General features: G+C 36.6%; 1 protein-coding gene across 1 annotated transcript; it reads left to right on the top strand.

Annotated features, from left to right (window-relative positions):
• Nucleotides 1–1,050: 1,050 nt before the first annotated feature.
• On the top strand, nucleotides 1,051–16,863 carry MS4A13 (membrane-spanning 4-domains, subfamily A, member 13; the record flags this gene model as incomplete). The annotated part of the gene is made up of 6 exons (XM_011974356.1): nucleotides 1,051–1,241; nucleotides 3,752–3,864; nucleotides 5,849–5,989; nucleotides 11,654–11,710; nucleotides 12,644–12,763; nucleotides 16,768–16,863. Coding segments are annotated over exons 2-6 (465 nt in total), but the record flags the coding sequence as incomplete, so codon positions are not given.
• Between the last annotated feature and the right edge of the window lie 607 nt (nucleotides 16,864–17,470).

Here is a 17,470-nt window from a genome sequence, read left to right as displayed (position 1 = left end):
ATCAAGTGGTATATTACTTAAGAATAAAACTATTACCTTCAACGACATACTGACCAATACAAAATGTAAAGACTTTAAAAGAGCCTGGTTTTTTTTTTTTTCTTTGATTTGAGGGGACTTTGGAGTCTCAATGTAAGGAGGCTAGCTGTGAGACTAAAAATAAAGTTTCTCAGCTTACAGTTGATTTTTCAGGCAATAAAAGATCTTGATGGATTTTAGACACACTCATGATTTAGCTTTTGCAAATAAAGATGTTGGAAGCACAGAAAATTTCCTTATGAAAGAAAAATCTGTCTTGTTTTCTGCATGTTTTACTCACTGGCTATCATTGACTAAAAATTTACAGTACAAGCTGGAATTTTAACTTTTCCACAATGTCAATTTAAATCTTCCATGAATAAATGAGAAATGGTATTGAGTAACTGTTCCCCAGGTACTGTAAATGCCTCAGTAAGTCATGATAGCTGCCTAAGAGGATGGTCTGTACTCCTCATCTACAGGACCTCTTCATAAACACTGTTTTAACTACTGTCTACACCTCAGACAGAAAACTGGCACCATGTATCACCCAAAAGGTAAACCCACCTCAGCAAGTGGATCAAAAAGTCCTCTGGTGTCTTGTTAAGTATTACTCTCGTCACTAATTTCCTTCTTCGGTTATTTATGTTTAAAGAAAAAAAAAGTGAGCCATTGATTCAGTCACTTCACTTGAAAGTGCACCCTTCAAAGTGCACTTGTGGTCAACATTTTTCTTTGAAGACAGAAAAGGTGAAGGGCAGACTTTTCCCCGGTGATCCTGGTCACTGTGCAGCAGGTGTGTGTATAAGAAACGCACCAATATGGGCAATCTCAGAACACAGGTTTGCAGAAACCATTCCTAGAGACACCAAAATGTAGTTGACCGGTTGTCTGACCACGTGGCTGCCAGGGGCCTAGTGAGTCTGCGCACACGCACTCTCTCCGCCTCTGCCGTTCCCGAGTGGGAGCGCAGGCGCAGGAGGAGCACACCGTTGCCATTGGAGACCTTCACTCCCTGAGGAGCCTGAGGGTCGGCTGGGTGCTGGGTTCCAGGCTATCCCTGTGATGGTAGCTCAGCGAGATCTGGGGACCTGACGCTGAGCGCGTTGCCAACCAGGATCTTCCTCTTCATCTAGGCCCAGGCGCTGGCATGAGAACCTGGTCTGGGTCCTGGACGAGCGCCCCCCGAAACTTCTCGGAACCTTGAATAAGTAAAATGCAGGGTAGTGATGCTTTGCTGGAGTGATTTCGTGTCAAAAGCCATAAAGGGACACGGAGGCTGATTACGGTGCTCCTCTCCCCACAGCTTCCCTGTTCTCTTATCATCTCCCTCCCTCCCTCATCAGTCTGGATCTTAACGCACCCCGCCCCCTACCCCGCGCCCCATTCTTGATTTGATCCAGTATTGAGTCTCTGGGTTCTAGCCCAGGACTGTCCTTGGTCATACAGAAATGAATTCCTTGACTTCTGGGAGCTCCCATTGACTTAGGAGCCAGTCCTGAAAATCGAAAGAACACACTGTGGTAGGAATTATGCTCGGAATGTTGGGGGAACAAGGTGTGGGGCATCTAACAGGCTTGTGAGACAGAGTAGGCTTCCCAAACAAGGTTACTGCGGGAGCTGTTCGTGTGGAAACAGAGAAGTGGTCAGGATGAGGTTAAGAAGCCGAGCGAGGAGCTGTTCATGAAGGGCTTTACCTGCCCTGCTAAAGAATTCGGACTTAATTCTGAAGGCGCCAAGGGGTTGCATCCCTGCTAAAGATGCTAAAGATAGAGAAGCGTTTTCTAGATAAGAGCTTTCTGCGACTATTTCAGAATTTCTATATAAAGCAAGTTCAGGGGATAAGAATGGGGTTGGGAGTAAGGGTTAGGGTACTCATTCCTCAGCTGCTTTTGGATTGACAGGATCACCAAAAAATAAAAACAAATAAATGATTCCTTTTATTCATTTGTTTTTACAAATAATGGGATGCTTAACTGGGTTTAAAGTACTCAAACACAGGATGATTTTTAAAAAAGAAAAGAATTGCAACCATCAGTTATTGCAGGAATATGTTGTAGTATTTCTTAGTTTCTTCCTTCCATCAACTAACCTGAGAATTTTGAACACCCCCACTTTTTCTGATTGGCATTTTTTAGGAATAACAAACCTAGGGTGGTTTGGGTAGGGGTCTGATGAAGATTACAGAGATGCCAGATATTCTGCTCCCCAAGTCACTTCATGGTGCTTCCACTGTTAACTACGAAAGTGAAAAGAATTTTCTATACAGTCATCCCTCCGTATCTGCTGGGTGGATACCAACATCAAAGAGTGCTCGAGTCCCTAATACAAAGGGGAGTAGGATTTGCATGTAACATGCAAATCGCCTATACTTTAAATCATCTCTAGATTACTTATAATATCTAATACAGTGCAAATGCTATGTAAATAGTTGTTACACCACATTGACGGTTGCATTTGTATTTTTACTGGCATGTTTTTTGAATATTTTTGATCCACTATTGGTTGAATCAGATGAAACAGAGGGCCAATTGTATACATAAAAGGGCCTATTTGTATTTTCTTGTTTTCTGTAAAGTGACAAATAATAGCAATGTAGATATGCTGTTCCTTATTATTCTATATGGATTCTGTAATTTTATGGTTTTTTATTTAATCATAGCAGAGTGATTGATTTTGATTGTCTATGCTTCTAAACACTTTATTTCTCAAAGATTGTGTTTGAATGTATAAAGCTTACTTCAGTTAGTAACATATTGTTTTCTCTCTGTTGCTATTACTAACTTGTGTTCTTAACTAGTTTTTTCTGTCTCTACACTTTATAGCATTAAGAGACATTGAGAAAACAATTTTAGAAAACAAAGACCTATTAAAATAATTAAGTCATGAGATTTTACAAGTACAGAGAATAAGAGGTCAGTTGGTCAAATTCCCTCCTTTCTGAAAAGATCAAGTCTCAAATTTTAGGATCATGTTAGTGAGGTGGCATGACTCAAGCTATTGACCTATGTAAGCATGACATACTAGCAGATGTAGAATTCCAGATCTAAAAATAAATACAATCCACAAGGGGATATAATTAATAGCCAGGTTTTATCTTAATATAAATGTGGAGATGATCTGAACAACAGAGAGAAAAGCAGGAATAACAGGGAAAAAAAAGACCAGGAAATGCATTAACATTAACATTGTGGGAGCAACTTCAGTAAGTTGTCTGATAGAATAAAAGATTCTTTTCATATAGAAATAACTGAGTTGCAGGTATGTGTCAGAAAAAATAATCACAAGCCCACTTTTTGATGAATTTGATGATTACAAGAATTTGGTTTTGAAAATGCAAACGGCACTATGGATTGCATTGAATTGATTACGAATTGCAAATAAATTGTTGAAAGTTTTACTGAAAATTCTCTAATACTATTCCCTAGATATCCTTCATACCTTATCATTTCTGTTACTGTTTACTCTGTAAACAGTAGGCACTATTCACTACTCAGAGATCATATCTGTAAAATGCCGATATGTTTTAGTCACAGAGAGAGACTTTTCAGTTATGAAGGCTGTTATTCAGAACAGGTGGATGAAAATTGATGCCTCTGATATTAAGGCCTAGAAAGAAGAAGGCTATTGCTTCTGAATTTGGGGAGGCGGTGGCTGAACAATAAGGAAAGGATCAAACTCATGTATTTTCTTCTAAGAAAATCATGTATATGTGCCTTGTATTGTTTTGTAGAAGTTTGCTAAAGATATCACCAAAGGTTAGAGAGAAAACCATCTAGAGGAAATGCTGGCAGTATGGCATGTGTTCACTCAAAAATCTCTACAGCAAATTCTCTCGTTTTAGGGGTAAGATTTCACTTTGACTAACTAAATTTAAGATCATGAACTATTTCATTTTTTTAAAGGACATATTGGATCTGAAGAGGGACAGACTTGGTTAAATCAAAAGGGTAAAAGTTTATGTTTTTCAAATGTTGATTGTCTTCTACAAATTTTGACTGATCTCATGTTCTTTCATGTGCTGAGATGTAAGTATACAGACTAAACCACTACACACAGGATAACAGAGAAATCCAAGTAAGGTTTAAAAGGAAAAAAGAGAATACTGTACTTACATCTATGCAGTAGGATGATTATAAATTTGTCTCTTGTATTAAGTTATAAACATGTGAAGTTACAGTTTAGCTTTCTTAATAAACATCAAGGAATTATGAGCATCATGCTTTTTCACATCCAAAGGGGAGAAAACTTTTCCACTCATGTGAACTTTTCTTCTGAATTTGAACGTTGCATGGATCAATTATCTAAGTCACCTATTCGACTGTGCAGCAGAGGTTCTTAACCTCTTTGGGGTCACAGACCATTTTGGCATGGAATGAAAGTTCTAAATCTTCTTCCCAGAATTACGTACATGTCGTAATCCTTTGCATTTTTTTTCTGGGGGCAGGGGGTAGGCGGGTCTGACCTCCTGGAACTCATATTGGCTCTAGATTAAGAATCATTTTTAAATAAGAAAACCGATCTTGTCCTTCTCCACACACTGGCAGTTCTTAACAAGCTTTGGCTAATTAGATATTTCATAGTCTTATATAAAACAATAGTCAATCATTTAAAAAGAGAGTATTTTTCAAGCCCACTTACTTTTTTAACAGTTAGGAAAGCCACATGGAATCATTATTCTTGACACCAGTATGCTTATATAAGAGGTATTTGCTGGATGCCTTCTCTATTCTGGTCACCATATTAGAGGCTGGTGATAAAGCAATAAGAAAAACAAACTCCAGACCCTGTGAGATTTTGCAGCCTAGTGGGGGATATTTCTCCAAGCAAATCCAAAGAATTTCTGGAAATATTACCATTCTTGCAAATTAGATGCAAGGGGAAACCTTAAATTCTAAATCTATAAAAATGCATGATCATTACCAAAAAAGAGACCTTTCCTTAAAAAAAAAACTTCTCCAAAATGTATTTTTTAAAGTTAGCCAATTGCATTTACATATTTCATAGACTGCCTGCTTTGCAAAGAGCTGGAACTCTTAAAACATTGAATAGTTTTCTGTTAAAGTTTACATGAAAATAAAATTTATGTGTCCTCTGTCATTTTTAAAGAGTAGTAAAAAAATGTGATTAAATATATGAAATATCAGTTCACATATAAATCCAGAAATAAATTTGCTGGGCTTATAATTATCTTCTTACAAATTAGAGTTGAGTAATAATTCTCCCCTATTCAAACTCCTTCCCCTCTCCAATGGGAAAACGGAGTTCAAGCAAGTCCATTCTGGATATTTTCTGTATTGTTGTGTTGGATTATGCCTCACTCCAGCATACTTGTGAAAAAAAATCATACCAAGTACTCCTTGAAGGAAAAGATAAATCAAACCTTTATAAAAGTCAAAAAGTGATTCATCTTTAATAAATTACTAATGTACAAGAAAATGTTGGATTTATGGCTTCCTGCATTATAGCAGATTAGTAACCACATTTTCTCTGAAGTAATCCCAATATTCTCCTCTCATACCATTACTTGATAGGTAGGGAGACTAGCCAGTGATAGAATCAAACTGTTAACTTACAGGAGAATTGACCAGAGCTACTATTATTGAACAGCCTGTTGTTTTCAGTATGACTGATTCCTATTTGGTATATCTCAGTCCTTCCTGATTGATCCTTTTTTCTGGGATAACCAATCCAGGAAATACATTATTAAGTGCATTGCTGTTTTACTTTTGTATTTGTAAAGGTGTTAAATGCTTCTTATAGTTAACACTTATTGGAATTGTGTTTTAAATTACATTATTTAGGTACTAACAGCATTCTCTTCTCACAGGCTATCCAGATTATGATTGGCATCTTTCATGTTTTCATGTGGTACTTCCTATTGGTTTTGTATAAGGGGCAAATTAAAGGAGCCTTTGGAATATATGAACCTATAACTTACAAAACAGGATGTACTTTGTGGGGAATTTTTGTGAGTAGAATACATATATATTGCTTTAATCATAAAATAAATAATATTCATGCCAATAATATAAGGTAGGGAACGGTTTCTGAACAAGGTTTTCAGGAGAATTATGTAACTAAATCTCATGTTGATAATTTATTCAAAGTCAGATTCCTTTTTTCAACAAATATATATTGAGTACCTTTAATTTACAAATGCTGTTTCAAGAGATATGAAAACAGGAGTACACAGTGACAGCCATAGGGCAGTTCGTCCCCAGATATGTGAAAGGCAAAGAATCTCAACTATAATATCCATTAGCATGATTAACTTGCATGTTTATTGTCTTCACTTCAGTCTCCTCACCCAATGAGTCAGTACTCATTTTCTAAATTTTTTCATTACTGACACTTTTCTGTGGTTTCTAGATAGCCATTAGGTAGGGGAAAACCTAGAGAGTATAGCATCCTGGAAGCCAAGTGAAGAAATTGTTAGAAGAAATGAGGAAGGATCAACTATATTATATTTTGCTGTTTTGTCAAATAAAATAAGGACTATGAATTGACCATTGGATTTAGTAATATGGAAGTCAGTATGATCTGTGCACTAGTAAATTTTACAAGTAGTTTCAGTGGAATTACGAAGCAAAAACCTGGTTGGAGTTGATTTAAGAAAAAAAATAGGAAGAGAGGAATTACAGACAGCAAACAGCTTCTTTAAGGACTTTAATGTGGTATAAAGAAATGGGGTGATAGCTGGGGAAATTTGGCTCCAGAGAGGGTTTGCTTATTAGTTTCTGTGAGTTGAAAGAAATAGCATCATATCCTTTGTTGAGAGGACTGAACCAAAAGAAAGAAAATTGATGATGAGTAAATGGGGGCAGGTATTGGAATCAAGTATTTATGTAGGCAAGAGGTGATGGATTTTGATGCACAAATGGCTAGGAGCATAGAAAGTTTATCTAGGGCAGTGGTTCTCAACTAGAGGCGATTTTGCCCCTGAGAACATTTTATAATATCTGGAGATATTTTGGATTTTCACAGCTGGAGGTGTACATCAGGTGGGCAGGGGCAAAAGATGCTGCTAAATAGCCTGTGATTCACAGGACAGCTCCTCACAACAAAGAATTATCCAGCCTAATTATAAATGGTTTCAAAGTACAAAAACAGGAGGGAAAGGCAGAGAAAGCGAGCAAAAGGAGAATTTGCTTTGATAGGATGTTGGAAGCCTGTGGAAGTTTTTTTTTTTTTTCCCCCAGTAACTTCAAATAGCTCAATGAATTAAGCAAGATTATGAGCTGAGACCGAGGATGGGGAAGTGGTTTGGTTGTTTGAGGAAAGGCGAGAGAATATGAAATAATCATCGAGGAAAAGTGAGAGTGCACAGATTATGGAGAGGTGGTTTTATTTTCATATAGCATTAAGGACACACTTGAGGTTTAGGAACAGGATATGAATATGGGTTGTATGCCTTTCTCAGGCCATGGTCAGCTGCATGAGTGCGAGCATGCAATAGGATAAAAACAATCAGGATTTTTGTTTAGTTGTGCAACTATAATAAAACAAGAAAGGTGTGAAACAGTTGCAAGTGGATATAGGGCAGTGTTTGTAATGGTTGGCCATGAAATTTAAGTTAGTGATGGAAAGAAGAATTTAACAGAGAGTTGAAGTTCTCAGATTATGGACCCAGGGGGGGTCAAAGGGTTGTTAAAATTTTAGTACTAGAGGGCATGAGTTAGAAAGATAGCAGGTGGTGATCAGGTGGAATATTTGAAATTAAGATTTGAAAGGTACAGCAAAGACAAGAGAATGATTATGGGAGTGAGTGACTAAGATAGTTTGGAGTCAGGGATTGGAGGAGAGAACAAGAATCACAAGCCCAAGGTACTAGAAAGATGATATGGTTTGGCTGTGCATCCCCACCCAAATCTCATCTTATAGCTCCCAAAATTCCCAAGTGTTGTCGGAGGGACCTGGTGGAAGACAACTGAATCATGGTGGGGGGCAGGGGGGCAAGTCATTCCTGTGCTGTTCTCATGATAGTGAATAAGTCTCACAAGATCTAATGGTTTTAAAAAATGGGAGTTTTTCTGCCCCTGGCCCCTCCTAAATTTCATGTCTTCACATTTCAAAACCAATCATGCCTTCCTAACTGTCCCCCAGAGCCTTAACTCATTTCAGCATTAACTCAAAAGTCCACAGTCCAAAGCCTCATCTGAGACAAGGCAAGGTCCCCTCCACCTATGAGCCTGTAAAATCAATAGCAAGTTAGTTACTTCCTAGATACAATGGGGGTACAGGCTTGAGTAAATACAGCTGTTCCAAATGGGAGAAATTGGTTGAAACAAAGGCTATAGGCCCCATCCAAGTCTAAAATCCAGTGGGGCAGTCAAAATCTTAAAGTTCAAAAATGATCTCCTTTGACTCCATGTCTCACATACAGGTTATGCTGATGCAAGAGGTGGGCTCCCATGGCCTTGGGCTGCTCTGCCCCTGTGGCTTTGCAGGGTGTAGCCCTGCTTCTGGCTGTTTTCACACGCTGACATTGTCTGCAGCTTTTCCAGGCACACAGTGCAAGCTGTCAGAGGATCTACCATTCTGGGGTCTGGAGGATGGTGACCTTCTTCTCACAGCTCTACTAGGCAGTGCCTCAGTAGGGACTCTGTGTGGCAGCTCCAACCCTGCATTTCCCTTCTGCACTGCCCTGGCAGAGGTTCTCCATGAGGGCCCTGCCCCTGCAGCAAACTTCTGCCTGGGCATCTAGGCAGTTCCATATATCATCTGAAATCTACGCAGAGGTTCCAAAACCTCAATTCTTGACTTCTGTGTACCACAGGCTCAACACCACATGGAAACTGCCCAGGCTTGGGGCTTGCACCCTCTGAAGCCATGGCCCAAGCTCTACATTGGCACCTTTCAGCCACAGATGAAGCAGCTGGGATGCAGGGCACCAAGTCCCTAGGCTGCACATAGCACGGGGGCCCTTGGCTTGGCCCATAAAACCACTTTTTCTTCCTAGGCTTCAGGGCATGTGATGGGAGGGGCTTCCATGAAGACCTCGGACGTGCCCTGGTGACATTTTCCCCATTGTCTTGAGAATTAACACTCAGTTCCTCATTACTTATGCAAATTTCTGCAGCTAGCTTAAATTTCTCCTCAGAAATTGGGTTTTTCTTTTCTATCACATTGTCAGGCTGCAAATTTTTTGAACTTTTATGCTCTGCTTCCCTTATAAAACTGAATGCCTTTAACAGCACCCAAGTCACCTCTTGAATGCTTTGCTGCTTAGAAATTTCTTCTACCAGATACCCTAAATCATCTCTCAAGGTTCAAAGTTCCACAAATCTCTAGGGAAAAATGCCACCAGTCTCTTTGCTAAAACATAACAAGAGTCACCTTTGCTCTAATTCCCAACAAGTTCCTCGTCTTCCATCTGAGCCTCAGCCTTGATTTCATTTTTCATATCATTATCAGCATTTTGGTTAAAGCCATTTGGTAAGTCTCTAGGGAGTTATGAACTTTCCCACATTTTCCTGTCTTCTTCTAAGTCCTCCAAACTGTTCCAACATCTGCCTGTTACCCAGTTCCAAAGTCACTTCCACATTTTCGGGTATCTTTTCAGCAGCACCCCACTCCTGGTACCAATTTACTGTATTCGTCCATTTTCACGCTGCTGATAAAGACATACCTGAGACTGGGCAATTTACAAAAGATAAAGGTTTGTTGAACTTACAGTTTCTCATGGCTAGTAAGGCCCCACAATTGTAGCAGAAGGCAAGGAGGAGCAAGTCACATCTTATGTGGATGGCAGCAGGCAAAGAGAGAGGGCTTGTGCAGGGAAACTGCCATTTTTAAAACTATCAGATCTCATAAGACTTATTCACTATGGCAAGAGCAGCATGGGAAGGACCTACTCCCATGATTCAACTGTCTCCCACTGGGTCCCGCCCACAACACATGGGAATTATGGAAGCTACAACATAAGATTTGGGTGGGGACACAGAGCCAAACCGTATCAAAAGATCAGATAGATAGATAGATATGTATATATACACATATATATATATGTGTGTATGTGTGTGTAAAAATATCACCAAATATTAAGTGATGCTGGAGAGAGAATCAGCATGTCAAAATGTCAATTCATTCCGAAAGAAGAGTGGCTAAGGTGTCAATAGATTACTTCAACCATGAAGAATAGTGAGTTATAGAATCTGACATGTGACTGAAAAGTGGAGGAGAAAGAATGGTTGGATAGCAATAATGAGCAAGGAAACCACTTAACCCACACTTCAAACAGATGGAATGAGGGCTGTAGGATACAATATGGCTGCCCATTGAGACAGCGAGTAATCACTAGAAGAAACAATGATCTCTAGGAGGTCTCCCACTTTTATACATACACTAGCTCATAAGTGTCAACGGATTGCCTTGAAAAATAGGAGAAAAATACTGAATTTTCACACAAAATCCAGATAAATGATACATGGTTCATAAAGGATGCATGGCTCATAAATAATGCACTGGTTCATAGGTGATAAATGATAAATGATGTACTGGGTCACATGTGTCAAAGCACTGCCTTGGGAAAAAATAGGAGAAAAACTGTGGATTTTCCAATAAAATCCAAATAAATGATGCATTTTCCTTAGTGTTTAGCCACTCACATTATAAAAATAGTATATTTAACTCCTAGGATAATTTATCTAAAATTTCAACTAAATGTAATTTAATACTAAACTTCTCACTTAAGCCTAAAATGCCTTTGAAAGGCATTTTGTAAAACACATGGTAATCTAAAGATAATCTCATTAGAGAGCACTCTAATTCAAAATTCACAAGATATTTTCACCTTAAATTCTGAGCTAGTTCTTACCTTCACTGTGTACCTCCTTAGAAATTTCAGCTTTTGTTGTGGAATGAAGTGCTGAACATATAGATTTAAAATTATCCATGGGAAGTTTGTAAGCTTCAGGTTTGGGCTTCCTACATATAGTGTATAGCATGACAAAAATAGCCTTTGACTTGCCTCTTTAGTGTTTTATCACTAAAACAAATAAGACAAGGAATACTTTGAGGAAATTGTGCAACCCATCTTCAAACAATATGGTATAGTTTTATACTTCTTGGAAGTAGACAGACTTCCTGACATGAAATAATGGAACCTCTGTTTTAAAAAACAAAGGCAAAGGCATGAATTTCTGCCATTACCTTAATAATGACTACAAATCTCATAAGAGACTGCACATTTTGTACCATCACAATGTGGAATAATTCTTGAACCACTTTTTCCATATTTGGATATGTACATAGTAATCATAATTAGTGGCATCATCTCATTAGGAAGGATAACATTAAAAGCAATAATCAAATGACTTATATATGATGTATCTCATACACATAAAAGCAAACTTGGTTCCCGGTTCAGGACTGCTTAGGCTGTCTGGCATATTATCACAATGTGAATCTGCCTACTGTCCCCTATATGTTTCTGTTATGACTGACTCTACTATTACCTTTCAATGTATTACTACATGATGTAAATTTGTCCTGACCCATCTACTAAAACTTCTGTGTGTTTTGTTACTATTAGCATTCTCAAAATAATTGACTTAGAAGAGAGTTGTTAAAAGTACATTCTAAATTGGTAAGCACTATCAATGAGTATTTATAAATATGTTTTTATATCCAGTTTATCATTGCAGGAGTCTTCATAATAGCAGTAACAAAGTATCCAACTCGATCTGCAGTAAGTTGAAATGTTTGTGGTATCTCTAGAAATCATTTATCACAAAGCTAAATATTAAGTTTTAATGAAAATATAATGTCTAAATAATGAAGGAATCTACGCTACCTGTAAAATAAATAAAGAAATTAAGAATGAATCTAGAAGAACATAATTTAATGTAGACCAATACACTGTATTGGTTAAATCATGATTATGTATAGGTTTCTAAATGTATATATAGTTTTTATTTTGTTTGATGTTCTACCTTTTAACATTGTGTAAACTTTATAGTTAAAAAATTTAATAGAACCTAATGCCTTTAGATATAGACATTATACTACTGTAAAACTTCATTTTCTGAACTATCCAATTTGGGAACAAGATTGTATCTTGTAATGAAGTAGGAAATTGGTCCAGATTAAAGATCCATGCATGGTATAGGTGGATAGATACTGGGAAGAACACTTTAGAATCTGAGAGCTAAACACACCTTAGAAATTAGTCTGCCCTCATAATTTTACAGATAAAAAACTGATGTCTGAAAATATTGATAGATTTCCATAGGTAATGAAGACCCAGGATTAAAATTTTATCAACTGACTCCTATTTCCACAAGCAGTCATTTTCCATTTTCTTTTTTTTCTTACAATGGAACCACTTTTGTCCAAATCATATCTTATATGCTTTCTTCCAAATGACTTATAACATTGAAAAATACAATACTTTTTAGCCTAAATGGAAGATTAATGATTAATGGACTGATGGTGTTAATGTTTCCTCCAGATTAACTGGGCTTTATATAAATTAGAAAAATGTTTTCTTAAGACTTAATACTTCTAAGACCTCAGAAACTACATCAAAGTTTTAACTAGATGACTTTTTTCAGCAATGCAAACTATTACACCAAAATGTTTATTCTGAATATAATAAATTTACCTTCTGTCTCCTTTTCAGATTATATGTACTTTAATCATAAACATCTTCTGCATAATAACTACAATTACTGCAGTAACTCTAACAATAATAGAGTTGTCTCATTTCAATTCTCTGTCATACAGGAATTATGGACAAGCAGTAAGTGACCAATTCTATGGGAACATATTAATTTTAAAATTATTCTTTTTAATAATTTTGAAATCTTAGGAGGTAAGATGAGGCTTTTATTGGTCCTCATGAAATTCTTTGATTTAGCAGTGAGTTCTTGATTGAAATTTTTAAATCAAAAATAATTCTAGGCTGTGAGTTTTAGTAAATATTAAGAGAATGTTTGAATTCTTGATTTGCTGAATTAAAGTGAGTAAAAAATTTGAAAACTTCAGTGGCAAGTGTCTATGTATCAGGCACAGAGTCACTTAATGATTCTCTTAATACAAGAAAAGTATAATCTGGGACCATAGAACCATTTTGCAAAAAAAACAAAAGAATTCTGCTACTGACACATACAGTTCAAATTTTAGACATCTAGCAATTTCTGGCTTAACATAGAGCTTTCATACATAGCCTGTCTTTGCATCTTACATGAATTTTGCTTTAAGGCCAAAAATGCTAAATATAAATAAATGTAACTTGTTTCCATTTAGTTCTCCAGTAACTGTGAAGATCTTTACTGATAACACAATAGGTTTATTTTAATTATATTGGCTTTAAATTCAGAATCATAGAATATTAGTGCAGCAAAAGACCTTAGCAAAGCTAACAAAATCTCACATTTAAAATAAGGACAAATTGGAGTGAAACACCTTGTTTGACCAACAGAACAAAACAAATAACAATTTCAGTAATGAGTAGAAGCGTCCTTGCAAGTGAAGGATAAACTTCCTCCTCCTCCCCTACATACTTTCTCTCCATACCTGTGACATGTTATTAAGGGGGACGTCAGAGGAAAGAACCCAAACCTGGAGAACAAAACTCTGGAGGATAGTGAGATAATAAGAGAAAAATGCAGTAATTCTCCAAAATATATTATCTGTAATGAGTGATTATGTAAACAAACATGGACCAGATTTTCCCTATAAATTGTAAGAAAATTGTCCAGTTGCCCTAAACATTCAATCTACAAATCTTTAGTTCTAATTTTGAGGACAGAGAATAAGGAAGGAGTACTTAAGTTATTAAGTACATAATTGTTTCAAGTTATATGTCACTATTTTTATTCATAAACTTTTAATTATCAGTTTAACATGGCATAATTGCCAAGGATTGCCTTTTGCAGTCAGTGTGAGAAACCATTGTAGTCTGTATTTATCTGATCTGGACTCAGTAATAACGACCAGTTTTACAGTCTCTCAAAATCACAAGTTTTAGCACAAGTTTGCTGTGATTAGTTACACAAAATGAACTTGTATATTAGACTTATATCTCGAAACCACTATCTTTTTCTAGGGCCATTATAGAATTATGTACTTACACTTGCTAAGGCAGCCAACATTTTACAGGACTTTTACATGCCAACTTTTCTAACATAAGCAAGGGTCTTGGCTAAATCTACAAACTCATCAAGTTATCAGTGTTCCCAGGCAGTGTCAGAAAAGTGCATGAATCTGAAATACACTCCTCATGTAGCAAAATGGTTAATACTATAGATTCCAGAATCAGAGTGCACTTATTTAAATACTATCCTCAGTACTCACTGTGTGTAAACCCATGGAAAAGTTTCTTAACTTACCTGTTTCTAAGTTTTCTTTTGTGTAAAATGAAGAAAATGCCTGCCAGTTAACTGCTGTGTTCTTTCTTCCAAACTCCTGGCCTGTTGTTTTAAAAGCTAGCTTGACTTTTCTACTTGGCTATGCTGCTATCACTGTCATATCAAACTCAACAGATAGAAAATGGAAATTACTTACCTCCTCAAAGGTATACACTGCAAGACTCCCTCATTTCAATCTCCTACACACAAAACCTTGACATAATACCTCATCTGTCTTTCTACTGTCTTTATAATTACCAAATATTGCTTATTCTTCATTTAAGTATATATTAATTAGGGTTATCTTGGTTTTAAGTAACAGGAAATACAATCCAACTTGATTTAAGGCAAAAAGGGTCACTTACTGACTTAAGCTGGGTCCAGAAGCTTACAGTTTACATCATCTGCCAGGGACTCATGACTCATTCATTCTCTTTCTCTCTCTCTCTCTGTGTCTGTGTGTGTGTGTGTGTGTGTGTGTGTATGTGTGTGTGTGTGTTTCCTAGGTTGTTTTCACATTTGAGCTGATCTGGCTGACCTTTTGCTGCTTTCAGTCAGGGAGGGAGTTTTAGAATAGAACTCTCATATAAATTAAGGAATATGGGCCGGGCGAGGTGGCTCACGCCTGTAATCCCAGCACTTTGGAAGGCCAAGGCAGGCGGATCACTTCAGATCAGATGTTTGAAACCAGCCTGGACAACAAGGCAAAACCCCGTTTCTACTAAAAATACAAAAGTTAGCTGGGCATGGCGGAGGGCGCCTGTAATCCCAGCTACTGAGGAGGCTGAGGCACGAGAATCGCTTGAACCCGGGAGGCAGAGGTTGCAGTGAGCTGAGATTGTGCCACTGCACTCCAGCCTGGGTGATAGAGCAATACTCAGTCTCAAAAAAAATTAAATAAAAAAATAAGGAATATGGGCAAAATGACTTTTCACAGTCTTGTCAGCTAAGAAGTCCCAAGTACTTTCTAGATAAAATGTTATGATTATGTTTGTGGATTTCTGCCAACAAAATTAAATCAAAATTATTTACCTTGGTATTTCCAACCTTCTACATCTTTTCCTTGTCTTCCTATTTATACCATATATGAATGAACACTATAATTCTCAAAACGTTATATTGCTTACATTCAGTTTTGTTCTCACATTAAAAACCATAGGTTGTTCTGATATATATTTTAACTTTACTATTGGTTCTATTTTATGTCTGAATTTTTTAATTATTCTGTCACATTTTTAATTTATGCTATTAAACTCTTTCTGAAACAAGATAGGTTACGAGGACACAAGCAAATAAAAATTTAAAGTTGCCTAGAATGCTGCTTCCTCTCTTTGTTTTTCTCAGTCCTACCTTTATTTCAAAGTTCCTACCACTTTATGAAGCCTTGCCAGAGAGTAATAGCTTGGAGTGAACCTCCTGTCCTTCCTGTCCCCTATAATGAGTGAGCAAGTTTTTATCCATTTTATATGGTACCTTATATTATCTTTCTGTCTCTTCTACTTCATTATAAACTCTAAGAAATCAGGAAGTTTTTATGTGTCATTGCATTCCTATCATCTAATTCCTACTACCAGATAGTTTGTTGAATATAAAAGATGTTAAATAAACCCAACAAAGAAGGAGGAGGAAGAGTTAGAGAAGGAATTGAAGGGGAGATAATTATGATGTCATTCTTTCTAGATCTGAGTATCATTCTTGTCTTTCCACAGTCAGCACAAAACCCACATTTTCAGGATGAGCACCAATATTATTCACATAACTAACCAATCAGATTTGTGGTTGAAAATACCTTTCTGATAGCAACAGAAGGGAATCTGTTTATCCCAGATTGATCCCAGCAGTCACAATCACCTTATGCTTCCAAGTTAAATGTTCTTTGAACTCTTTTTGAATGTATTACTCATTTTAAATGATATTAGAGCAATATGTATGTGAGAGTTTTATCACCATGTATGTAAATTTACAAAGGGTTGTCATTAATAATAGCTGTTTTAATAGAAAATGATTGCTTGATAAATCTGTTGGTGGCCATCTTATCATTAGAGACAGAAGAGTCAAATCTTAGTAACTGAAGAGTTTAGATAGAGAGCTGTGCCAGCGATTCTGTAAAAGCTGTCAGAGTGAGACAAGAATGCTAAGCAATGGAGATCAAATACAGAAACCACAGATGCTGAACTGAGGAACCGAAAGCTAGGGAAAGTGTAGCAGAGGGCAAAGGAGTAGAAATGTCTAAGGAACTCAAATGGTGAAAGGTTTATCTGTTCTTATTTTCCTTCCTTTTTTTTTTTTTTTTTTTTTTTTTTTTTTGACTCTCATACCAGTAGCTCCTTCCATGATCATGTTTGCACTCACTAAAGATAATAACATAAGATTTCTCCCTGTTTTTTGGCTATAGAAACTTGGGAGGGAAGTATCACGTATTTTACTGTTCTTCTACCCTTTGGAATTTTCTGTTGCACTTATATACTCAGTATGTAGCTGTTCCAATTTGGTAAGTGTTTACTCACTCTCTGGCAAATCAAAAGATGTTGATTTCTAGTAACTACACTCTATGAGGAGATGAATACAAATACAAATGAGGAGATGATGCAAAATATTTAGAACTAATATGAACGGAATGTGTGATAGTGCCTTTATTTTTTATTATTATCTTATAAATAGAAAACATAAAATTATAAAAGTAATACATAAGGCTAAATTTAAAAGTAAAAAGCGTATAGCGTAAAAAGTGATTGTTTCCTTAATATAGTTCTCATGATATCCACACATCCAATTCATACAAAAAAAGACCAATACACACACATTTTCTTTTTTACTAATTGTATGTATTATATTCACATTGTTTTGTCATATGCATTTTTTGCAATGATTAGAAATATCTTTCCATTACAAAACATATCTAAATAATGTCTTTTATTACCTTCATTGTTTTTCTTAGTATTCAACATTCCCTAATTACTGCATATGTAGCTTGGTTTCCAGTTTTTTCTAAATTATAAACAATGATGCAGTGAACACTTGAGTATAAATATTTTTGCATACAAGACCACTATTTCTTTAGGTGGTTGATTCCTAGAAATGTAATTGCAGAATCAAGT

The sequence above is a fragment of the Mandrillus leucophaeus genome, unplaced genomic scaffold (genome assembly GCF_000951045.1).
Source record: "Mandrillus leucophaeus isolate KB7577 unplaced genomic scaffold, Mleu.le_1.0 Scaffold1443, whole genome shotgun sequence".
NCBI lineage: Eukaryota > Metazoa > Chordata > Mammalia > Primates > Cercopithecidae > Mandrillus > Mandrillus leucophaeus.
Note: the sequence above shows the minus strand (reverse complement) of the source record. Positions and strands in the feature narration are given on the sequence as shown.